The sequence below is a fragment of the Dermacentor albipictus genome, chromosome 7 (assembly GCF_038994185.2).
Source record: "Dermacentor albipictus isolate Rhodes 1998 colony chromosome 7, USDA_Dalb.pri_finalv2, whole genome shotgun sequence".
In the NCBI taxonomy this organism is placed as follows: Eukaryota; Metazoa; Arthropoda; class Arachnida; order Ixodida; family Ixodidae; genus Dermacentor; species Dermacentor albipictus.
The window spans coordinates 41,329,359-41,356,238 of NC_091827.1; the positions used below are offsets into that span (position 1 = coordinate 41,329,359).

The 26,880-nt window shown below is 43.6% G+C and overlaps 2 protein-coding genes across 15 annotated transcripts in view; one reads left to right on the forward strand and one right to left on the reverse strand.

Moving 5' to 3' along the window:
- Positions 1 to 26,880, forward strand: part of LOC135920980 (uncharacterized) — a 377,473-nt gene that overhangs the window by 65,073 nt on the left and 285,520 nt on the right. The window contains exons 2-3 of one of the 14 annotated variants that reach the window (XR_010570386.1): positions 628 to 962; positions 1,066 to 1,254. The exons of 11 other annotated variants lie outside the window; for them this stretch is intronic. The gene's annotated coding sequence lies outside the window, so the exon portion shown is untranslated. Of the gene's footprint in view, positions 1 to 627; positions 1,255 to 26,880 lie in introns of those variants that run through there. 2 more of the 14 variants (XR_010570388.1, XR_010570384.1) reach the window with 2 other exon arrangements.
- On the reverse strand, positions 2,947 to 14,114 carry Gnmt (Glycine N-methyltransferase). Its single transcript, XM_065455272.2, has 5 exons — positions 13,620 to 14,114; positions 10,616 to 10,743; positions 6,434 to 6,693; positions 4,689 to 4,852; positions 2,947 to 3,252 (listed from the first exon to the last, which is right to left on the reverse strand). Exons 1-5 carry the CDS (start codon positions 13,823 to 13,825, stop codon positions 3,090 to 3,092), a joined length of 921 nt encoding a protein of 306 aa, XP_065311344.1. The 5' UTR covers positions 13,826 to 14,114; the 3' UTR covers positions 2,947 to 3,089.

The following is a 26,880-nucleotide window of genomic DNA, read 5'->3' on the forward strand; positions in this document are numbered from 1 at the left end:
GAAGAAAAATAGTTTTTTTACTCAATGCGATAGCTTGTCTGTAACAGGTACTATAGTGTTCTGTGTAACCTCCAATGAGCGACCGCCTTGCGATGCACTCACGCTTTGTAGCTAACACCGCACTGACGCACTGGGCGTACTTTGCTGCGTTGTGTATTTTTGACCAACTGGGCCACCTACTGAGGCCACCTACGCGTGAAACATTCGATAATGCTTGCGAAACTGGAGTCTTTATGTTCGAAACCAAACTGATTCCAAACTTGGGCTACCTGGCGCCCTACGTGAACGACGAGGTCGTAGTCGATATGGCCACTTCGAGGTAGTCTGGTTTGGGTGAATCGATGCGAGTTTGATGTTATGTGGGTTTACTCGTCGAACATGCGGTAGGATTACAGTGCGTGAGCTGCTGGTTATTCAAGCGATCTCGCGCAAGCTTGGAGATTGCTACTAGGAAGAGTACCGCTCACGATTTTCGGGCCGCTCTGGCGTTCGCTGAAAGTCGATGTGCCGCTTTTCAAATCGCACCTGTTTATTGTCGCCACCTGCTAAACTGCTGCTGCTGCTGCTAGCCGCACGCTACTTTTCCTAGATGTCACTCACCAACAAAGAGCTTACACGTCTCGGCAGGGAGGAGCTACTCCGGGAAACAAAATGCGGCACCGAGCGGGCGCAAGACCACGGTGCCTACGGTTGACAAAAGCCTCGCATCCATTCATCCGACCGACCAAAAAGAACTTCCTCAAGAAGATGATCCTGAGCGCCCTAGTTAGTTGGAGCAGAGAGGACACGAAGAGCAATTCTGGTAGAATGCCCGAGGAAGACACCCGTCCGGTGGGCAGTTGCGGCACGTCGTCGATGTCCTCTGATGACCGCGCGATGGTGACGTCACCGGACCAACATGACGACCGGAGGAGCGCTGCCGATAAAGGTGACAGGAGGTTGACGCACGACGCTGTTCGAAAGTAAGAGCAGTGATTCTAAGGTCCCGCTCCCACTCAATGAACAAGTTTTCTTCTTAATTATATTTGACAGAGTGCGTATGGGGTGAATTTACGTGTTTTGCAGTTGTGGCCTACCTTAGACCTGTCGGTGACACGATCCTCCAGTGGCAAGCTCGTTGTTATAATTGATTCCTCCTGGTTAGCAGTGTCTTTGGGCATATATGAGTTTTTACGGTCGCAGGTATTTTTCTCACCGTCGGACAACAGAATGTATCAACGCTGCTGGTCTAATAATAAAAAATAGTGCTATGAACCAGAGATGTACGTGTGTCTTTTCTGTCATAGTAACCTCTGTCTGTTTCACTACGTCGATGTATGGTCTCCTGTGAGTTGCAGTATGCTCTACAAGCGCCCAAATACCAGCTTCTAAGAACGTCTCATGACTCTGGGCTATTCCTAAATTGCAAGCTTGCCTTCTGGACAAAAAGTCAACTCAAAGGGCTCGGAGTTCAGTTCGTCAGTGATAATAAAGTAGGGTGTTGCTTGCAGGTACTCGGTCCAGTTTTGTAGCTGTCTGACCATTAGATGCATAAATGTGCAGAGTAGTGGTGCAACTAAGCTTCACCATAAGTACTTTCAAAATGCGCTGTCAGATGAATGTCAAATGTGAAAAACTTCACCAGCCTAGATTGAAATACAGCCAAAGAAAGTTCGATGTCACCAAATGCTAGACAGAGATGAAATTAGATAAAGCTGACACCACCTGCGGTACATAATAGGAGGTTCCAACTAGTACCCTTAGGAACATTTTTATTTACCTGCTACATATTTCTTACTTTATTCCGACCTGCTGCACTGCCGATGGCGTTCTGCCAGTCAGCACAAGTTGGCAGGTTTGACTCCCTGCTAAAGATTGTTAGGAATTGTTAGGAGTTTGGATAGAATGCAAGGTCAATCCCGTGTACCGGGTTTTGAGCGCATGTTAAGAAACTCCAGATCGTCAGAAATAAACTGAAGTCCTCCACTAATGCGCGTCTCGTTGTCCACGGGTTTCTTGGAACTCTAGCCGAACTACTGTGTTTATTTCTTATCGTCTGTTTTCCAACACGTCAGAGCACATAGGAGTTGGTGCTACTCCAGGCTGTCTATGTTATGCATAATCCATGGTTAGATTTTTCTGCTTTTTGTAGAGTGGGTGGCGGTGAGATCGAAACTTCCAAATCGTGAGGCCATATTTTCTTTTATGGCCTTTTAAAACAGCGAGAGGCCAGAGGTATCATGAAAGTCAAAAATACAATGGTGGTGTCTCAGTACTCACAAAAATATGCGTTTAGCGTAGCCATAATTTCAGTTTTTTTTTTCATTCAGCAAGCATCAACTGGATGCCTCGCACCATTTGGTAGTGTGTTTCAGAATGTTCCCATTACCGTTTTAGCAATTAGGTGCTGTTTAGACGCAAATGACACTAAAGCATAAGTGATCATATAGTTGCTTGAACAGTGCCTCCAAAATGCTCTCTGCACTTGTGCAGAGATAAAGCACTCTTTATAATCTCCTACATATGAATTATCACCAGCCCAAGCACAGCGATAAGCCTTTCGCAAACTGTCCATGCACACAACACTGTATTATTTTTGCTCACTGTGTGTTACTTTAATCTGTAAGTGTTTGCGCAACCTATTCTCTGCAGCCTGTGACTGCAGTCAGCAAAACCGTACCGCGATCTGTTTGCATATCCAAGTCGAAGTTGCAAATCCAAAGACCTGGCTTCGTGTACAGGCTGCTGAAATGCATGTTTTTTTTTCTTATATCCTGTGGTTTACAAACTTTTCCTACCAATTGTACGTGTTTGACACGTGGATTCACATATGCAACGGTGTACGTATCTCCAAAATACTTCACTCTGTGTAGTAACATTGGAAGGTTTTAGATCTGCGATCCTGGTTGGCGCATTACAAGCTTTTAAATGTTGTGCTTTTACTGCCAAAGAAATAATAAACGACACTGCATTGGCTCAATTTTATTGACATTTATGCGTAGATATTAAAAAAAGATATTAGGATTTGCTATATAATAGCAATTAAGGATGCATGCACACTCCACTGATTAAGTGTAGTCAGTGAATCTTAGGCATTCCTTAGCCCCAAATCAGACTTTCTGAATTATGTGGATGTAAAAGGCTGGTACATAATCTGTGCTCAGTGGTTTGAAGTCCCCATAGATCTCATGCTGGGCCTCTTTGCCGAAGGAATCTTCGAGGAGTTTGGTAAAGTCTGACAGCCTGTGCGGGTAGTACGACAGCCGGAAGTTGCTGAAACGAGTGAAATTGTTTGCAAAGCCAAGTATAGCACAATCTGCAAGAATGAAAGAAGCTTCACACTTGATCAACTGCAAAGGATGCAACACTCAGAAAAAAAAATGCTATCGGCATTATTCACGCGACTCTATTCAGCGAGTAATGGATATGCCTTTGAAAGGGCACATGGAAGGCGATTTGCGTTGCACCCATCTTGATGGAAAACTTCAGGAAATGTTTGCCTTTGCTGTAACGAGCTTTTAATATTTTTTTTACGTAGAACCATATTTCTGCATGACGTGCTTGAGCTTTTTCTTGCACAGCAACTTTTTTCAACAGACTGTGGGTTATAGGAATGAAGCTGCAGATTGTCGCGAATTCAAGCACTTGCCCTGACATGATGCTCAGTATCACTTTATTTACTCGGCAACATACCGCTCAGTGCAAATGTGAATGTGTGCACCTGTCTTGATTTACGGTATTATTGTAGCTGTGTTGCAACCATGCCGCAACACAGCTTAATCTGCAAGATAGACTTGCAGATATGAAGTCTGTCCCCGCCATGTCAAGCGGGCATAGTTGAGTCCATGCACGGGCACCACTCCAGTCATGAGCACGACAGAAACGCCTCTTTTCAACACGCGCTAGTTCGAAATAAATTGCTCTCTCACGCGATTTAACGTTACCATAGGCACATAAAATAAATGTGGGGCAACAGAACAATATATATATATATATATATATATATATATATATATATATATTTAAAGAACATCCAGTGCGCAGCCTAGAAGAGCTGAAAGAGCTAGGATGTCGGTAAGGTGAAGAGTGTTATTTTGTCCGGTATTCGGCTTAACGCAGGCGGACTGAGCGTTGGGGTGGAGGGGCGGAGGCGTAAACGTGAGCGATCTGCTTGGTGCAGCCACCTAGTTGCGCAGAGCCTAAACCGACAAAAACAGCTAATATTGGCGTAAGGAAGTGTACTCTACTTCCCTTCTGGTGTACGCTTTCGGCAGTGGCGTAATCGTCTTGCTGGCCGAAGTTTACACCAACAGCTAAGTAAAAAAAAAATCCTGGTTATTATAACGTTAGCTCTTTCTGTGGCTGCACCATGCAGACCACTCACGTTTGCTCCTCCACCCCAACGCCCAGTCCGCCTGCGTCTACCCGAGTACCGGATGAGGTAAAACTCTCTGTTGTCAGCATTTTGGGGCGGGCGGATAATTCTAGTCTTGCGTAGTGCGGTGCAACAATTGTCTACCTCTACCACCCCCCTACTTTTTTTTCTGTTCTCCACTTGTCCTCGGAGCGTATTAGTGTTTCCACAATGCTGTTTTGAGAACGTACCATAGAAGGCCTCTGATTGCAGTAGTTCAAATGACACACACTCGTAGCACAGCTTTCACGATAACATAGGCACATATGAATGTGCCTATGTTATCTGTACTTACTTTATCGGCTCTCCAGACAGCCGCCCTTTCTTGCTGTACTCGCTGTCGGTGCAGTCGAACTTGCTCTTCAACGAGGATACATCCATGACGTAATCCAAGATGACCATAGAGGGTTTTCTGTCCACGTACAGAACCGAGGTCTGGATGTCCTTGATGTGGTCACTCTGCAGTGAGAACGCATTTTAACCATTCAGAGTCACATTGTTCGAATGGTCTTAGAGTGCCAGCGTTTTAAAAAAAAAAAACGTTTAATCTGTCTCGCCTGCCTTTCCTTTCTGTAAAACTTAGCACCCGGTACTTCCAGGTCACGAACGACATGCGTATTATAAGCGGGGCATAGCATTCTTGACAGCAACTCAGCGAGTGGAGAGTTTCCAAGGAAGGAAACGCAAGCGAAGCTGATGCTGAATATTATCATGGGACAAAGATGCGCTCGAACGGGTTTAGACATCTTTCTTTAGAGTGAGGGCAAAATAACAAGGGAGAGTTAAGTACACGTTCGCACCACTTTTTACACCCTTTTGATGACTGGCGGTGAGTGATCAGAACAGAGACTGACAGCATTTGAGCTTACCACTTATGCACACTTAGGCACACGCACTGCAAGCGTAGGGCCTGTGCCGTTTTACTAGTGTTAACAGATGTGCCATGACTTCTTTCGCACTCATCCCGCAAAGGGCACGAGATTAATACTTCGTAGTGACGCTGAGGAGAACGACGGTGGCACTGAATAACTGCGAGTTACGCAACTAACTCTTCACTTGGCGAACTTGTGTCCACAAAACAACTAACACTCGAGCACAACCATGGCGGCGAGTACAGGCGGCGATCGTCGAAGTTTGATTCTGCGGGTCAAGCGCGTCGCTTTTCACGCATGCCTCGTGGAAGGTTCCACAGTAAGCGGTGGTGCTCGCATACCTCCCAGAAAGTACAATACTACTCGCGTCACGTATGCAATTTCATTACATGAGGTTCGGCTAGAACATAGACAACACATTGAATGAAGAATATTATTCGAGTAAGTTCCAAATCATGCAGGGGCGCCTTGCGCTGAGCGATAACTTCAAATTGTGAGTGTGTAAAACGCAGTCCCCCGAAAAAAGGATAAGTACACGTGTAAATATGAAGCGACCGTAAATCGCGTCTTGCACAAACTAAACTAATTTTAAGGTAGCGCATGGGTTCGTTGTACATCTTATGTACTGTTTGAATAGCGCTCTAAGGTTGTTCTGACAATGCATTACCAACTATCTCACCTAGCAATCCTTTTGTATTAAAGGGCGACGCGATTAATTATTTGTGATGCTCCTTAAGCGGGGGCTACATAACGTAATTATTGGGTCGAGGGTCATTCAATAGAGTATTTAAAAAGGACAACATGCAAGGCCTGGTCTCCTCGTCTTCCGGTACTCGTGAGGATCGAAGCATAGCGCACGACCGAGCGTCCCGGATCGAGTGCAGAAACGTCGCCATCACCTGTTCACACTTGATCACATACCTGAAGTGACGTCACTACACAGTATCCACTCGGGAAACGAGACTGGCTGTAGATAAGCGATTACATCTGATTATTAACCGCGCCCTGATGTGTCTCACCATGTCTTCTTAGGGTTTCGAGGTCTAGAACCTTCATATAACGCAAGAAAAGTGAATAGTACAAAAAATTGTGCCAGTGACCATTTGCCGCAAGGATCGGGCGGTAGGCTCTTTACTCCGTACTCGACAGCGAATGCACCGATGCTCACGTTGTAGTAGATGCTGTGCGTGGGCGTAGTGCCGTGGTCGAGGATGTGGTCGTAGTTGCGGTGGTCGATGACCAAGTAGCCGCCGGGCTTGAGCATCTCGCGGAAGTTGTCGATGGCGCGCCGGTGGGTGCTTCCGGGAGCGTCGCGCGAGTCCGGCAGGTGGCTGAACGAGTTGCCGAGGCAGATGACCGCGTCGAAGCCGCCCGTCGACGGCTTCACCAGGTCGTCGGGAAGCGTCAGCCAGTTGGACTCCTCGATCACTGCAGCGGTGCGCGAACACGCGTGCAATCGCTACACGTTCTTTACTAAAATCACTTTAATGGATCTATAATACAATAATAATAATATGATAATGTTTGTATCTATATATATATATATATATATATATATATATATATATATATATATATATATATATATATATATATATATATATATATATATATAAACGAGAAGAAAGAGGGTTAACCGAGGGACCCGATATTTATTGGTCATATAATGAGAAGCCAACAAACACGGACACCAAGTACAACATAGTGGAAATTGCATGTGCTTAATAAATGAAATAAAGTAATGATAAATTAATGGAAATTAAGGTGGATGAAAAAACAACTTGCCGCAGGTGGGAACCGAACCCACAACCTTCGCATGTCGCCACTTTAATTTCCATTAATTTATCATTACTTTATTTCATTTATTAAGCACATGCAATTTCCACTATGTTGTACTTGGTGTCAGTGTTTGTTGGCTTCTCATTATATGACTAATAAATATCGGGTCCCTCGGTTAACCCTCTTTCTTCTCGTTTATTACTTAACGAGGGTCTCGAATCCGGCAACATTGATGCCTTCAGGTAGCATATGCGGGTTTATTGAACAGTTGCCTTCACCCGAAAAGATCACGTTCTCGTGACGCCTGCGGCAAAAAAGACGTTCCACGTCCGCCGCCAAGGTCTGTGAGTGGGGGCGCTGGCTAACACTCCCAGGGTTCTACTAGTACACATAAATACCCAAGAAAGTGGATGGGGAAACGCCGCCGCGGTAGCTCAATTGGTAGAGCATCTCACGCGACATGCGAAGGTTGTGGGTTCGGTTCCTACCTGCGGCAAGTTGTTTTTTCATCCACTTTAATTTCCATTAATTTATCATTACTTTATTTCATTTATTAAGCACATGCAATTTCCGCTATGTTGTACTTGGTGTCAGTGTTTGCTGGCTTCTCATTATATGACTATATATATATATATATATATATATATATATATATACAAGAAGAAATGAGGGTTAGCTGAGGGGCCTGATTTTTAGTAGTCATATCATAAGTAGCCAACTTACACTTACGCCCAGGGCTACCTAGGGGGATTGCTTGGGCTTAATAAATGCATAAGTTAATGGAAATGGAAGTGGATAAAAAACAGCTAGCAACAGGTGGGGAAGGATCCCACAACTATCGCATATATATATATATATATATATATATATATATATATATATATATATACAACCTTCCCGTGGGCATTCCATCATGTGGTGTAATGGGTGCCAAACAGAACCCACAAGAGACACCACGACAAATCTGTTCGCCAGCTAGTCCAAATTGCAGTTCGTCGTTACACATCGCAAATACGCCCGCACAGGCCTCTGTTCTTTCTCGAATGCATTAATCGAGAATTGGTGACACAAAATACTAGTGCGGAACAGCGAAATGACGCGGCCAGTAGTATTTTGATGTATACACAACCGTTGTGTAGACAACTCCGTAACTCCCCAACAAAAGCATATGCGCCAAAACAAAGGAAGCTAATTTCGAGCATCGCGTTTGTCATGTATTATGAAAAAAGGAAAGAATTCCAATGGATAAGAAAACGCAAATATAATCTAATAACCTTATTTTGTTTACTCGGAGCATTTTATATACGCATATGCCATTATAACATATTACAGAGCGGCGATTCGCATGACTTTGGTGTGAGTCTACGGATTAGCAAGCTTGCCGTTTCATATTTTGAAATTTGTAATTTTTTTTCTGGTTAACCTTACCTACGCTAGCGCAGTGAAGGTCCTGAGATAAAACTGCCTGTGACTACCGATCAGTAAATTTTTTCTTTCTTTTTAAGTGGGACAAATTTCTATTGAGTCGGTTTATCGCAGCTGTGAGGCTGACTAAAGTGAAACACTGGTTTGGCTGCTATTTAATGGCATTGTCTTGGGTATATTGGATCGAATTATCCATGAAATACACGCCAATCATTGTATTGTGGCGTGGTCACTCCCGTCGAAAAAATATCATGAAAAAGAATTGCAAGGAAGTGAGTAAGTCGCTGCCAACCCTTTACAGTAGCACTTGCCTATCACAGGATGGGTGGGACTGCAGTATGAGCTTTTGCGTGGCCGCTCGTGAAACTCTGCGTCACGAGAAGTCGCTACCAGCATTGCATACCTGCCGTAGACCACTCCTATCTATCTATCTATCTATCTATCTATCTATCTATCTATCTATCTATCTATCTATCTATCTATCTATCTATCTATCTATCTATCTATCTATCTATCTATCTATCTATCTATCTATCTATCTATCTATCTATCTATCTATCTATCTATCTATCTATCTATCTATCTATCTATCTATCTATCTATCTATCTATCTATCTATCTATCTATCTATCTATCTATCTATCTATCTATCTATCTATCTATCTATCTATCTATCTATCTATCTATCTATCTATCTATCTATCTATCTATCTATCTATAATATCTATCTATCTATAATATCTATCTATAATATCTATCTATAATATCTATCCATAATATCTATCTATCACTTATATTATCCATTTTAACTGAGACAATGCACAAAATACCATACTAACCAGCCCAGTCTTTCACATTAGCCAGCCTCACAGCAGCAGTGAACTTACTCGGTCAAAGTTTGTTCGCATTCATCGTCGTTCGGAGGGGTACTGGTGTAGTGGTCACTTCGTGGGAAGCATCCAAGGAATGCCGATGGCAATTTTGAGACGAATGCACATTCACACCAGCCTTGTGCCTGATCCCAAACGCTATCATACTTTTGGATATTCTTTATCCAATGATGCCGCAAATAGAAGTAGGTACGGAGTCATTCCACGACAAACCAGCCAGGCTTTTTCGAACGTCACAATATATAGTTGGCAAAAAAATTGCACATGTTTCTTGAAGTTCAGAATTGATATTTCACGCACGTTCTTCTTCTCAAATGTTTCTACCATTTTGGCGATAATATATGTAAATATATTCAAGACACGCACAGTAGTTTTAAAGTCAATAGCTTATACTGTGGCCCTCTTGCCCGTTCTCGTGGTGCGTGGTCCGAATTTGACAGTCGATGCAAAGGCGGGAACGCAAAAGGCATGTGCTTTCGCACGACCACCGAGCCTCATGTGTTGAGATGCGCAAGCGGCTACCCGGGTCGCCTTATTTTCGTATTTCGCGGACTTTGTTTGAAACGCGGCGAGAACAATGCAAGAGAAAGCGCGCAGCACGCAATGGAAATCGACGTTTTCGAATGTGTTCTAAAAACATAGTGCTCAGATGTCGGCGTAACTATTCTTATTGAAATGTCACCTAATCGTTACAAATTACCTGAGGAAGAAACAAACTGGAGAAATTGAAGTTGCTGGTAACAAACAGCCGGTTATTACCCGCATATAGTATGCGTTTCTTATAGCTTGTTATACGACAGCTACGTGTGCGTGTGCGTCGCTAAATCGTATAGATGGACATAAATAAACACAACTAGGCGCATCGATCGATGTCTTGAACCTCGGTTCTATCGATCTTAGGTCAGCTGTTCAACCGACGGCGTGTAATGCACGAGAACGTCGGGCAGTAATATAATAATATTTGGGGTTTTACGTGCCAAAACCACTTTCTGATTATGAGGCACGCCGTAGTGGAGGACTCCGGAAATTTTGACCACCTGGGGTTCTTTAACGTGCACCTAAATCTAAGCACACGGGTGTTTTCGCATTTCGCCCCCATCGAAATGCGGCCGCCGTGGCCGGGATTCGATCCCGCGACCTCGTGCTCAGCAGCCCAACACCACAGCCACTGAGCAACCACGACGGGTGCGTCGGGCAGTGCCTGCCGGATTGAACGTAGTTTACTAAGCGTGCGCCGTGCACCCACCGAGGCTTACCCCAATCATTGAAGACCTTCTCATGCCTGCGGTTCCAGCGTATCTTGAGCGCATACTTCAGCATGCGGTCGCTGGCGTCCACACTTGTGACCTTGAAGCCCTCTTCCAGCAGCAGCACGGAGTCAACGCTGCGATTCAGAGAAAAGCGCAAGCGGTGCGTCATACACAGTGGCATGATATATATACGTGCACACACACACACACACACACACATACACACACACTCATATATATATATATATCAGTGGCTCGCGCGGCATGACCTTATTCGCTTTTATGCCATTAATCTCAATCTCAAATTCACTAACACATGTGTATTCACTGTGATGTCATCCAATAAACATCTACTCTAAAGTTAAGCAGCTATATTGTGTCCTCCCTTGTACCTTATTTGTGTGATCGCTTTTACAACACAGCTGTTTAATATACGGATCTCTTATCGCATGCAGGAAAAGCGTGCTTCTTAGTTTACTTGCAGCGCGCGATAGGGCGCATGCAAATTTTTGCTATTTTGCTTTTCCATAGTGAAGATCGGGTGGTACGTTGTACTTGACCTTATTTGTGGTGTTTATTCATACGATTTCAATATTACTGAACAGGTATTCTCGGCTAGTAGTATTCACAATCTTGTCGAGAGCAATATACAGGGTCTTCCGGCTTAGTCTAGCGAGAGTTTAAAAACATGTCGATTCACTCTAAGACGAAGCGACCAAATGCATGTTGCGGAATTTTGTATGCAAGAAGTCACACCGTTTTTCTTCTGTTTATTTGTAAAATTTGTCGAGATTGATTAACCAACTTCTGAAGGAGCGAAGTTAGGTAAAAAATTGGAAATAAGAAATCTCTGCAGCGGTTTGAAAAACGTCCGATTAAACAGTTTCTAGCATTTCTATGTATTTAGGATTAGCTTTTTTCCGCTTACTGCGGGTTCCCGCGAAATGCAAAAGAAAAATCACGTGACATGCACGTTTGCACGTCGTGATTGCAGTGCTCGCAAACGTCCCGCGCAGAAAAAACCGTACCATTTAGCAGTGCCTGCTGCCGCTTCAAAGGCGAGAAACCAGCCCTTATCGCTGCGCAAGCGATAACGGTTGCTGGCGTACGTCAGTCAACCCCTGCGTCGCTGCCCTGTCACCTTTTACGCGGCCGCACACCCTGCTAAATGCTATGTCCCTTTGTACACGGAACGTTTAATTCTTTTTTTTAATTTCACGGGCATCTGCAGTAAGTGGGAAAAAAAACTAATGCTTAACAGATGGAAAGTTAGAAACTCTTTATACAGTAATTTTCCAAACCACTATACAACTTTCTAATTGCAATTTTTGCCTAGATTCGTGGCTTCAGAATTTAGTTAAATGATTTTGGCTAATTATACAATTAAACAGAATGCAAGAAAATAGCTTGACTTAATCCATACAATTGTCATGCAACGTGCATTTGGTCGCGGTTTCTCAGAGTGCATGGAGATGTTTTTAAACTCTGGCTAAAGTTAGCTGGGACACCCTGTATGCAAATGCTGATGCTCATAAAGTGACGTTCAATCTTAGGCAGGCAGATAACAATGCGTGTAACGTTTTCCAATATTAGTTGTTTCTCTGTTTCCTGTAAAACAGAGGAACCGATTATTTGCTTTCGCGCACATTATTACATTACTGAGCAGTCTCCCGTACAACCACGCGGGGCGTTCCTTTAATTTCCCGGTCTCCTAAACCCGTTTGTGTTATTTACATTTTAACAATAATGCCAGATAATATCAGCACCCACCATAATATCCCACCATGTACTATTCTGTGTGACCCGCACTGTATTCAGAAGTCCTTATGCTTCAAAACCCCTTTAACCATTTATACACACAACCACTTTACGCCACCTCCGTACACCTCTGCATCTTCACTGACCATGTACACATACAAGCTAAAATTTCCAACAGATGCTCCCTTGGAACACTTTTTTGATCATCGCGTAAATGCGTTTGACATAGAAAACAGCAAATTTAGGTGTAAGCAGGAGCACCTCATGAGCAAAACTGCGCTTCACTGAGACACCACCCACAAGTAAAGCACATCACAAGAAAATTGGCGAATACTATTAAAATAACGGCTAACTATTTAAGAAAGCAACTTTGCGACTTGCTGGGTAAAAGTATATATTCTCTGCAAACATCGGCAAAGCAAATCTTATCGCTGTGGAAAAAAAGGGGGACAGAAACCACCTTACCACAAGAATATGGAGGCTTGTTGAAGGCTCTGTCTGTAAAAAGCTGTCTTGCATTTCAATTGAAAGCTAGCCACATGCAATTCAGTGTGCGAACTTTTCGTAAATAAATCTATACTTAAACTCGATGCTTCTCCAAGCCTTTAGCAGCAACCTTACCAAAATCAACATCCTGAATAACTCCGTCGGATCACGTATTCAGTAGCCAAATACATAAACAGTGCGAAAACCGTTTCCACCGTTTATGCATAATTGTTCGGTGCCTGAGCGTCACATAAGGACAGTTGGCGAACTCTACAATAACAATCCCGTGAAGGCGAGTTAGAGACTTGTGTGCGGCGATGCTTCATGATGCAAGTGTTATACTGTCTTGGTCGTAAGCTTATATCATATAGTATATTTCACTTCATTTATTTACCATGGGAAGGTCACGAATTTTGGGCATTATACATAAGGAGGGATAGCGACACGATAAATGGCACCCTATATTCATTTTACCCCTATTTCACCCTTATTTAAAAAGGTGTAGTTAGGAGAATAATAGTAAATAAAACAGCACAGAAATAGGAAATAACACAGCTTCTAGTTGCTGGTGTACAATAGTTTATTACTTAGGCGGCGGGCCTGAGTCCGTGATTTTGTCCATATAAGACTGAACAATCTTTCAGAAATGCAGATAATTTTCCTCAGCTGCGCGGCTATGCAGAACAATAAGCGCATCATACCAAATCTAGATATGAAAATATGAAAATACAAGCGATAAAGGAGCTACAAACAGATATGCACCTACCCTGTACCACATGCGACATCGAGAATGTGATGACACCCGAGCTCTCGTAGTTTGTTAGAGAGGAACTTTTTGTAGTGATCTGTGCGCTTCTCACGTTCTCCGATGTAGAGTTCCCACACCTTAGCAGCTCTTCCGTCCGCGTATTGGTCCGGAATTCCTTCGCTCCCAACTCCCAGCGAACGGGTTTGGTAGACGTGGTCCATCATGCTCAAGAATCGGCTATGGAATCTTCTGTCTCGTTTAGAGTCTCACAGAAAAAAGAATACTCTGTTCACAGTCGTCTGCTCCTGGGTCCTCCGTCGTCTGCTGCAAGCACCGCAAGGCTCCAAATTTATCCCGCTTCGAGCTCACTGGTGTCTGGTACGTGATTAAGCCCAAGAGCCAATGGAGTGTCGGGGCGGGGTGACGAGCGTTTTGGTTACGTGACCTACGCGTCACCCTATTGTGCCGCACTTGGCTGACAGCCTCGCTCATCTGGAGGAAAGAAGAGAGCATTGCTGCGACTAGTCAAACCCTTGTTGTCTGCAAAGGCCCGCTCTTGACTTTTCGACTTTCGAGTGGCGAAACTTCCAGCTGCCACATGCACCGGCCTTCCTTATCACCACACACTTCCCCGATTTGAACCCCTGTTCTGAGATTTCTTCACCAGCCTTATCTATACAGAGCTACACAGTACGGCGATTAGACGATGGCTGAATAAATTGGTAACGTATGCGCATATTCCGATGCTGCTTTCCTTTCGCTGCTTTCCCCCACCCTTTCCAATACAACTTCCAGCATACGAGACTCATAGGTTGCGCTTGCCTCTTACCATCAGAAGTGCGTATCGTTAAACCTTTCAGGCATTCGGAAAACATCAGATACCAACCCGAAGGCCCGACGTGTATTATTTTCCAGCAAGATAAGAAAAAGGGCATACCGCCAATTTGTACGCACGCGCACATTCAGACAATAGCACTCCAGATTAGACCGGTTTCAGCAGACCGCGTCTGCACGATGCCTTGTCATGTGTCAGTGCCTGCGTACTTACTTGTCTTTGTTTTGTCAACAGGAAGGTGTTATCGCTGCCGAGGCTGTGTACGCGAGTGCTCAAAGACGACCACACTGTCCGTTCGTTATCGACGATTGACACTCGTTGCGTAGAAACCACGCAAAACAATCCGTCCGCGCCTCTTCCACTTGACGTCTTTCGTACATACTCGTCGTGGACGAAGACCCGATCCAAGGAAATAATCCCTTTCAAGTCGATTCTTATGAGGGACTGCTATGTCTTACGAACGTATATCGCATGACTTGCTGAAGACGCGTCATGTCCTTGTGCCAAAGACATCTGTCTACGTCGCTTTCGTGTTCGTTTTTGTCCAGTCCATTCGCGTTGCAATTACCGTACTCAAGAACTGGTCACGGCCTGGAAGCAAATGCAGGCCAACAGGTATAGCTTGACCTAATGCTCCTGCACGCGAGGCAAACCAACCTTTATATACGCGTTTGTGCTTTTTGCACAGAGAGACTTATCATCATCTTGATCATAATCATTATTAGCCTACTATGTCCCCTCGCTGAACTATATGGTACCTAGAATAGTTTACGTGGACGAAGGCCTCTCCGAGTGATTTCCAATTCCTTGTGTCTTGCGGTAGCTCATTCCTACTGGCGCCGGAATATTTCCTCATTTCATCACCTCGCCTAGATTTATGTCGACCTTTACTGCGCTTCCCTTCTCTTGGCATCCATTCTGTAACGCTAATGGTCCACCACTTATCTGCCCTACGGATTACATGGCTTGCCCAACTTAGTTTTTCTCCTAATGTAAACTAAACTATCGGCTATTCCTTTTGACTCGCTGATCCGCATCGCTCTCTTCCTATCTCCTAACGTTAATATTTTTCTTTCCATTTCTCTTTGCGTGGTCCACAGCTTATTCGCGGACTTCTTTGTTAACCTCCAAGTTAGACAAGGCTTTTGTACCTCACCACATGGACCTGTCCAAGAGCCCCCTAACAACTTGCCCTATCGGGAACGAAATCATACAGCAGTGCGAGACGGTGCCACCAGCCCGTAATCGGAAGACCGGCGAAAGCTGATCACCAGGGCCAAAAGTTCTTCCATACCCGTTGGATCCCTGGACTGTATTGGGTGCCTTGATTTACTCCTGCCCCGCCATCAAACTGGCGGGTGAGGAGGACATTGCGGCCTTTCAGGCACCCTGGCACTGAGTGCTCCACTCAGTACAGGCAAACTACACCCCAACCCGCCGGGTCTAAATGAAGTTTTTTGTTGCTTTCTCTCTACCTCTCGTTTTCACCGCCCTCCTTCTTCCACCACGTAGTGTTATATAATGGAGTGTTCTCGTGCACCCCAAGAGAAGATAGATAATTGTGTTCAGCATCGAAATTTATACTCGGGATGAAAATTTCGCGTAATCGCTTTCGAGTTATATTGTTCTCAGAAGAAATCACACAAAAATAAGAATATATATATATATATATATATATATATATATATATATATATATATATATATATATATATATATATATATATGGGTAGCATCACCGCAGGGCTTTTCATGGGGCGGTTCCTGATTAGACTTTTGCTCCTGCGCTCGTAATCGCATAATGGCCCGTATCATTGATATTGCGCGGAATTCTCGTCCTGTTCGATTTACAATACGCTTCCTGTGGCAAGCATGGACAATAGAAATGCGTGCAGACGTGCGGGTTATATATGTTAGTGTCTTTTTTTTATATAATGGTACCCACTTATATCGCACGAATACCTTTATATTTCAGTGTTGCCTATACGTATGCGCCGTCTGGTACGCCGAGTCACGCTGACGGTTCAAAGCCGAAGAGTAAATTTTTGTTACTGGATTTCGTGCATTGTACTTTAGCATATGACAACCAAATGATGGCCCAATAAGTATGAGGATGCGGGTACTCTTGAAAGGTTATGGTTATGTGCAGAGTACGTCCCGCCAGGCTCAATTACATGGAGAGGCGCGATTTTGTTTTTTGTGCTGGACATCCATAAAGCATATATGCAGTGGGCCAGATGTCTAATTGCCCTGCAGATGTTTATTTTAAGTGCTTACTAAATGAAGCTTGAATATTTGTTAGTATTTACCGCGGCATCGCCACAGTCTTCTTTGTGCGCGCATGTGCGCAAGGTATTCAAATAACTTTAAGTGGCAAATCGCGCCTCTCACATTATGTTCGATGTTGACTATAACGTCCCTATAGTGGCGACTTCCAGACACAGTTCACAATTGTCGAAGGGCACAATAACTAGCCATTTGGCTCGTTGTTGTGTACCGGTTTGCCCAATTAGCTGTTACTGGGAGCCGGTATTAATACACAGGCGCACAGCCTAAGCGACGTTCTGCTCATATTAATTATTTTGCAACAGTAGCCTCGAAATGGTTTTCTTTTATCAAATCGATGTTCCTGCAATTCGGGTTTTTCAAGTAGCTATGCGATAATAGCTGCGTGCTTTCGGCGTTACCTGTCCAACCGCTTTGGTGTTTAACCAGTAGAAACGAAACCAATTGGATTGAAAACAAAACGACGCCTTTACACATGACATGCTATTCAGCGTGTTGCAGTATCCACACGTGCGTTTTTTTTTATTTCAGAAGCACAGAATAAAGCGCGATGTGTCTAATAATATACCAACTGCAATTTTAACAAGCCACTATGCTGTAGGTATTAACAGTCGACTTACGTAACCTCATAGATTACATCCGAAGTACCAAAATTTCACCGCCAGGCCTCGCCAATTACTGTTCTTTAAAAGTTTCTTGGCCTACTTCCTACTTCCATAATTTCTACTTTATTCGCGAACAGCGTGTTGCATTCTGTCACTTTAAATGGTGGTCATTTCACATCCACCAACGTCTCGCAACATATTCTGGCCAATTGTCAGTTCCTTTAACAAAAGAATACGACTGCTAAGTTAATTTCATGCTGGATTTTTTCTGCTGTCAATGTATGTTTCTGTGTCTTAATCAAATGTATCACTGTACCACCCTTTGTTCTCTTTGGCAAGTTATCCCTCAACCTTGAATGCGAAGGAGGGGAAGCGAAATGCTTGATTTTTATTAGTTACAATCTCATGAGCGAACATTTACTTAAGCCAAAGGAAGCGTAGGGGAAATTGTTTTTTTAACGAAGTGTATAAATTATAATATAACCAGAAATTAAAGTGCACGACAGAAACAACTTACTGCCAGTAGAACTTAAGGTCAACTTAAAGCGTTCAGTTTGAGGGCATCGGGCGATTGTTTCTGTACTTCATGCAGTCATGTCTGGTTTAAATGTGCCGTCTGTTGCTGGAATGTAACGTATGTGTCCATGACACATATGTAACTTGCATGCCTTCAGCTCCTTTTTTGAGTTGGACCCATTCTGGCTCTCCATCGACACCATCTTTCGTATCAAGGTGTCGCCTCACCTATCTGCAAGAGAGTGTGTAGTGTATACATGCCTGACATTTCTCCCGTGCTTGACACCCGTGTTTACGCAGTCCACCGAAAACTTTTTTTTGGGGACACAGAGTTTCTGCAAAGCTGCTTTAAGGCCAGATTCTTATACCTTCCTCGTTCAAGCAGGATTAATTCGCTTAGCTTGGTGTGTGTGCTTGCTCTGACATGACTCTTTGTGTAGTGTACTAATGTGGCCGTAAAAGAGGAAGATAGTACAAAGCTATCGGTAGATTTTTGTGAGTTGGCGCTCCTCAGTGCAGCCTGGATCTGCATTGGTAAGTGATAGGAATGTAGGCGAGAGTATGAGGAATGTTGATGGAATAACTCAGTGAGCTAGGCACCTACTGGCACACTCGATCACTGTCTCTGACCAAGTGCACAAAGAGATGCGGACTGCATGCTACACGCACAATCTATACACATAAAACCACAGTTATGCACACTGTCTATGTGCCTAACTGCAGGGAAGTTTGTATCCGTACTACCCACATGATCACAGTAATAAATAGCAGAACACGTTGTAATCAATGGCAAATATCAAATCAGAAAACTTCGGATTGAATAAGATTAGCACAGCACTAGTGCAATGGCCATATTTACGATGAGAGATAGGAAACAGAGAGAAACTGCAATAACGTGGGTGGTAACTTTCAACTTTGTTCTTACTAATGAGGGAAACTTCATTTTTCCCTGCCGTTCCAGTTAAAAAAGTTAAAGGACCGAAGGGCATCCCGGCAGTCAGTCTTTCTTTCTTTCATGTGGAGTAAGGGTGTATTAAATTTGATGTATATTTTTTTTAGTTTACAGAGTCTTTACAAATCCATGAAAACAGTTGCAATCATAAATAAATGCGTTACTTACAGCAGCTGGCCTAGTTTATCTTGTTTCCTTAGATGCAGCGAATTTTATTCAGATTGCTTTAGTAGTCGCTCAAGTGCTCTAGTCGCTCAAGTCGCTAGTGTTGGCGTTTCAAATGTATTTGAATGGTGGCATTGCAGTTGGCGCTAAAATAAACATATCCTTGGTAAAACACCGGTGTTGGGGCTGTGTTTTCTAGCAGTGTGGTTCGCTATCCATTCCTTTGTGCGTTTCTTCACTGGCTCGGTTGGGGTTTAGACACGGCTCAGACACGGGTCGGACGACAACACCGCTGAGATCGGTCACTTGGTGCATGGTGTCCAAGTAGCGTTGGAGCCATTGAGAAAACGTGAGACGAATGATTAATGAAATATGTCACTAGAAAATACTGCACCCGCTTCTTGAACCCATATTATTCTGCTGTGAAGCGAAAGTTTTGGGCTTAATTTCCAGCCGTATCTCAGTGGGGATGGAATGCAAAATTTCTTGTAGACTATGGTTTCGGTGGAAGAAATATAAAGGTGTCGGGTGCAGTAAATAAAAGGTGTATTAAAGGTGCGCAGTGCACTAAATAGAGGAATATTGACATATACTTTAAAAGTTGTAGAGAATCTACCACACACTTAGCTGTTAAAAAGGTGGGGAAACGAACGACTTCTTTGAGGTGACTCAAGGTGTTCAGCAGATTAAGGTGTTCTGAAGGTGCTGGACTTGGGCATCATTGGCAACATTGCAATGGCATGGCAAAGAGCAAATGTTAAGAGCAAATATAACGGTAGGTTTCGTTACATTGCTGGCAAACAAAATGAACCAGAATGTTCCCCGCATTTCTTCTGGACGAGCTGGTGCGAGATGTGTAGTAATCACAAGAACTAAGTTAGCCAATGTATCATGACGTCATGATGCATCCACCTTTGTAATACCAAAACCACAACTCGTTCGTAGATGACCTACTTTGTCCGCCTACTTATGATAAGGCGGGGGGGGGGGGGCAAGTGACCTTGCAGCACCTCCCTCCAGTAGGTACTCCTATGAGGTTAGGATAGTAGCTCTTGAAAGATTTGGTTCAGCTATAGAATAGGTCATATAGAGACAAATTTTTCTAATCAGGATATTTTACTACGGCTTATTTTAACAATGGGTAATTTTATAGACGATTTCCCCGGCAGTATGGACACCTTGAAGGGTAGTAAAGATTGTGGACTGTGAAAGTGCCTTTGCGGTCATTATTTTCCGTTTTGTTCCTACCTAAAATTAGGAAGGGGGGCATAGAAGAGTTAGAAAAGCTTGATTTTTTTTACAAATGACTTTCTGAGAGACAATCACTTCGTGCAGTTATGATATCTAGGTGTCGTGATATAAGACTAAGTAATTTTGAGAAAACCCATACCGATGTTTGCTGAAAGCGCGAGCTTACTGACATATCTGCATCATTGCAATGGTTTTCACCATTTGACATTGAGGGGGTAGTAGAAAAGTTTTTATCTAGATTATTGGGCAGTAATTAAGACGAAACCGTCTAAAAAAAGTACTTTCTGACCAAAAATTAGGGCAGGACGTGAAAAGAGATCCTTAGTCAACGCAAGAAAGTATATTTAGTTAGCTATTATGAAACCGGCAAAACAAGCAAAAGAAAAGGTCTGCTTACAGAAAAAGTGCAAATCTAAACAAAATAAAAATATACCACATCGGCTGCTACATTCAGTTCAAGTGCAGCGGGGAAAGCTTCGCTTGTAACAAAAACATAGGGTTCAATCTATTTTCTTTGTCAGATAGCTTATTTTAGGGGCGAAAAGAATCTCTGCCAGTGTCGTTGTTGTTTTCTGCGATTCCACAGAGACTTGCAATACGGAAGCATACTGGAAACGAAGCCTCAAGGGAGTGAGTGAGATAGGCAAGCGAGAGGTGAATAAGTTCTCACAAGAACAATGTTTTTACGCTCTTTGAAGGGGAGGTTGGAAGAGACAAAATATAAAAAAGCAATAAGAGAATACTTGCCAGAACTTTCCATTTATGAGAGTCTGTCTCAAGTTTTCTTCAAGTTAAAATGTTTTTTGTGCTGCGAAGATAGTAGAGTACTTTACACAAGAAACGCAAATAGCTCTTATAGCTGTATCTCAGGAGGTATGCCGAACTCCATTAGTGAGCATCGCAATGGTCACGCCAAGCTGTCTAATTTGCCTGAATGCTGCAAACTGTTTTGATGTGCATAATGCTATAATCCGCGGTGTCTCACTGGCTCTGGCTTCGTGAAGCTGAGAACCGATTCTCGTGCTCTATCCCCAAGTGCAGCCGCCTTTTGATGGCGGATGAATGCATGAGTGCTCCTGAGTTTAGGTTAAGACATATATGCAAACGTCTCATGAGCGCTGCGTTGCTTTCAGATGGTGAACCGCTTGACTTGACATGCGAAATGTATATTGAAGCCTTTGTGGTAATGTGGGCTACATAAAAATATTTCACAACAACGTCTCTCTCTAGTGGCGTTTTTTATTTAGGTTTTTCTTTTACGGAGCAGTAAATATTTCTACTTTTATACTCCTGCACTCAACTATATCTCACTGTGAGATATTGCGTTGACTCCAGATGAGGCCCGAACTAACGAATACAGAAAATTCAGACTCCTTTTATTCTAAACGAACTGCTCTACCACACTTGATAGTTTCTGTCTTGTACTGAATTCACTCGCTTGAACAAAAAAAGACGAGACAAACTGCAAACTAAGAATTTAAGGGTAGCTGGATCCATTCACGTCGTATAAGCCATCAATTCGAGTTAAACAATGGGTGCATGTCCTCACCGCGAAGTGTGATAGATTGCTGAAAAGGAGGCGCCTTCCAGAGACGATGGCAGAATCTCGTAGGTGACAGGTTGATGGAAGAGCGTGCAGATGAGGTCGATCGATTTCTTTTGTCGATACTGCATACTAGATAACGGAAGCCTGCATGCTTCCATCCTCTGGTCCTTTCCTGCAGCGCTCCTGTCTCCTACTGCCGAAGGCCAAAGTTTAAAAAATGCTCCCCCTAGTCAATCGTTAAGTCGTGTTGACGCCTGCAACATCGAGTGGACACGTATAGTTACACTTGCAACTCGTCACTGAAGAACTATACAACATGTTCTACACAGTCCTGCGTTTTCTTCTACAATTTACTATTTGTACATTCTACAGTACAGTCGGTACTTCTTGTCTGCTTCCCAGAACTTTCCACATAATTTTTAATACGCATTGCACTCCCCCACAGAGTACGTAAAAAAATCTGAATATAGCCTTGGAGCACGAACCTATGGAAAGCTTGGCGAGCAGGTAGAAGAAGGCCTAAAGGATATCGCTCGCACAAGCGCATATTACAAGCATACTCACAGAGAAATACTCAGAGTTGTTTTCAACATGAGTTGACCAACGCAACTACGCATGATTGCACAACAGGGTATTTATTACACAATATAGGTTTTAAGGTACATAAAACATATTCTTTGGAGTTTCAAGATAATATATTTAAAGAACCGTTCAGATGTGGTTAAAGTCTAAGACCTTAGTCGTCATTACAAGTTCGTAAATAATACGGTTAGGCCAATTGTTGCTTTTTTTGTTACGCAGGCATTGCCTTGCGTACACATGTCTGGCGAAGGGAAGAAATAAATTTGTGGTGAACTCATACGGCTAGAACTGTACTTCATTATTTATTTGCGCAACTCCTGTTCCTTTTTAGACTTCTCTACGCAAGCAGACAAAAGTCATTCGTGCTTTCTTTTTCTTTTTTGGGGGCTCATTCTCTAGTACTTCCTAAACAGGCACGAGCGAGCCACTGTTAACACATTCATGCCGACGCTGACGTCTTTGTGGACATATGTCGAGCACTTCATTCTCCATTCCGTGCGTATAGAGATGACGGCTTTTTGCGCCTTACAATGAACATTCTTTTGTGTTCGTTCTCATGGCGCATCCCATTGTAGTGCGTGAAACTAAAACGGCCTTCTTGTCACGTACTCGGCAGCCACGTCGGCCTCAAAACTAAGTCGTTTCAAAAAGAGCAGCGGCGGGAAAAAATGGGGGGGGGGGGCTTGAGCAGTGAGAGAGGGAGAGAGACGTTATAGATTCCGCGTTCATGGCGGAACTGGCGCTCCCCCAGTCTTCCCTTTTGAATAAATGTTCGTTCCAACGTGCGGGCTATCTTTCCTGTACCGTGTTTCTTATGGTATTGCCGGCATGAAAACGTTTTTGAAGCTTTTCCGCGTCAGGCACAGTGTAGTACACTCATTTGTAGGACAACGTTCGAACCAACTCGGTGCCATGCAGGTACTCGCACTGCTAGAAAATTAGAGAATAGTTCCACATCTTGCGACCATTAGTTAGGCATAACATTTCGACATAACACAATAGTTTAACAATGAAGAACCTTACGCCTTTAATAGAGACCATTGAGAGACCGTGTCTTCCGCCAAGCCTTGCAAAGAGGAAATTATGTGCTGTGGGCAAATGGTTTATTACATGTGACCTAGCATCATTCTTCCGACCCTGTGTGTTTTTCTTGAATTCCTACTTCTTTCTTCTTGCTCTTAAATATCACACACAATTCTTCAATATTTCTCTTTTCAGTTACGTATTGTCTCAGTGCACTGATTTTTACAAAACGAAAGTTATTTTGCATTTTCCTTCGACTTTGTTACTGCTGATGCTGCTGAAGCTGTCGCTGTATAGCACGGCGCAACGGCAGGTGGTTCACAGCGTGTAGCTATATGGCAGGAGTTGAGCAGAAAGGAAAAGCGACGCGAGAAGCTCATTTAGGCTGTTCTACGACGTCACCACAATGCCCTTTGGAGTACTCGGGGCGTCGCTACAATAGTCACTAGATCGCTGTTATTATCCGCACACTCCGAAAACGCGTTGTAGAAAATCCTGCGCTCACTTTTGTGCTAATGCGCATTAGTCCAGAGGGAAGGCAAATACAACAGCAGAGAGGAAGATAGGAGACAGTCAGAGGAGGCAGAGAATGGATATAACCAACGCAGTCACGAAATAAGTAGAGCACAACTTTGCTACTCTTCGCTCTCATACGGGAGGGAAGGGAGAGCGGGAGGAACTACTGCTAGACATGGCAGCAGTTGCGGGCAAACTGATTAAATTTAATTTCATGATACGCTATGCTACATTAACATAAATAGTTCAATTTTGCCAAGCGAAAAACAGACGTTGGCAGGGAAGACGCAAAACTGCAGTAAAGCTATGCTGCGTCTAGACACCACGGAAGCGCCCCCCCCCCCATATAATCAACACTCCTGCACGTGCCGAGAAAGCTTGGAGGCTATGGCGTTCCTCGAGGTGAGGGGTTCGATCCCCACCGCATTTTGATGGGGGTTAAGTGCAAACCCGATCGTGTTCAGTGCATTAGGGGCATGTTAAAGATCCTGTGTTGGTCAGAATTGATCCGGAGAACCCCACTACGGCATGCCTCATAATTAAAGCGTGTTTTTGGCATGTGAAACACAAGACTTAATTATTTAATGGGTGTGTTGCTTTCTTTCCACCTAAATAAATGCGTTTCACATACATACGACCACGAATTTCGCACGCAAATGCTGCAACCCGGCATAGTGTGCGCTCTAAACACTCTGTCCATGAGGACACCAGCCGCGGCCTGTACCATGCATAATAACCGCCAATAATATAGTGTCTTTTACGTGCGTTAGTAATTAGCGGCATAGTTGTGAACCCCTTTGTAAGAAGAAATTGTTGCCTGCAACTTCTATGACAGTCCTCACTCTATGGACAATGTTACCTCAGTTTCCTTCCTTGCACTTCGTTTTTACGCGATAGCGTCAGGGTCGCAGAAAACCCGATGTCAGAAAACCTTTCGCAGAAAACCCGATGTCAGCGTTGGCGTCCGGCTCTGGCGTCCGACACTGCAGTGACCGTGAGCAACAATTTTCGGATATATATATATATATATATATATATATATATATATATATATATATTCGGTTCATAATGTCAAAGGCCCTCGTGTCACAGACAAATCCGTGTTGGTGTCCAGCGTCGGTGCCGTACGTCCAGTAGGCGAAAATCACCGCGTTTATTAAAGTTCTCCTGTCTTCAAAGTTGCACATACCTTGTCGTACATTCTTCACAATAGAATTCTTCGGAATTTTGCGATTGTGAGCTCACAAACAGGTGACATGAAACAAAACATCGTCAGCACATGCCGTTTATGTTAAATCTTCTGAGGCTTAAGTAATAGTTGTGCGAAACAATAACAGAATATCGGCCCACGAAAGGTGCCGCATTTCGACCAGAAAGCTCGCCTTCGTGCACAGCGTTTGCCGCCAGCGTTTCCCGGTAAATTTTATGGCTACGTAAGCTGCAGTTGCCGGGAGGCGTGAAAAGCACTCGGGCATCTTGGAGTACTATCGTGTACCACTGTTAATTGCGTAGCTTAAGCACCCTTCAAAATTTTGTGAACATTTATCTCTTTTAAGAGATCTTGATGCTTTATTTTGTAATCCTGGTCAGAGCAGGCAGGCCTTTGCAGGACCCGGTTACATTGGTGTCGCACACGAGATGTAAAGCAAATTAAACATCGAGAACTGCCCGTACAAAATTGCAACCGATGCCACGATTCGCTTCGGGTGAAGCCTTCTGCCTTGGGTCCCTCTCCTATTGCGAGAAAGGTTTCCACGGAATCTTTATTTTCGTTCATTATGATAATATTCAATATTTTTTGCACAGAGAGAAAATAGAAATTTTTTCGGCCGGGTAATACGTGCCGTTATAAAGGGTTAAGTTTTTTTTTGACTGCATCAAAATCAACAACTCTTTTGTCCCATCCTGCACTACTACCGTCTGTTCACGCTGCAGGGTACCAAACCATATGTCACGCTCAGCGCGATTGCACCAGATTTATCGCTCCCAAGACACACCGTTAAACCTCGATGAAAAGTTAGGGGAAACCCATCTCGAAGAAATGTCCCTAGGCGAAGATAGCGGGACTGAAGTACCAAAGGCGTTAGTCAGGGCGGGGGCCTAGTATATCACCACCCGGGGGGAGTTTTCGTCTCCTCCCATGGGCCGGTGAGATATTTATTGATGGAGAAAGTCGAGAGGGAGTCGATGGTGGGGAAATGACCGGAACAGGCAGAGGTACATGCCTTCTCGGTTAGAAATAAGCGTTCTTCAGAAAACACATATGTATTGCTCTTTTGTTGTTCAACATTGGTGGGGTTTACGCAGCTTTCAATTCGTGAGTGCTGTGCTTTGTTGATTTTGTGCGGAACTCGAGAAAGTAGATTAGCGAAGAAGACCTACTAGTCCGGAACCCCGAATCCTCCTTCAAGTAAGTGCGTGGGTAAGCTTGTATTAAAGCACTAAAAAACGTATTGCTTTGGGGAAGATATTATCTTATGCTAGGTGCATGTGCGTTTCCATTCAAGAAGCATTCATATAGCGTTTTTTCAGAGTTCTCAAAGCCACAGAATTCCGCAAGTCATTCTTTTTTTCATTTTTCTGCCTTTTATGTAAAGAAACGCAAAGGAAAATAATAATAGCTTGGAGGGCAGCGACAAGTCTTCGTAATGAGATCAATAATCGTCAGTCAGATCCAGGCGATCTCTATGTCTAGAGAAGGCTCTACGGAGAGAAGCGCTTGACTTATTGTTGCTGTTGGATTCACAATAGAATATCCATGACATTATCGACCGCCGAAAGGCTGCGCCAGAAGCCTGGCCTAGTGGCAGAACAATCATTAATGTTCAAGAAACAACTAAAAACTCATGAGGCACATGAGGGTAACCTGAGAAAGATACATCAAAACATCATCTGTCCGTTTCATACCTCGCATAATATACCATATGCGAATTTCGACCTCCATGTGGATCGGTAGACGTGTCGATATTATTATTTTTAACAACCGGTGAGCCCAATCTTGAC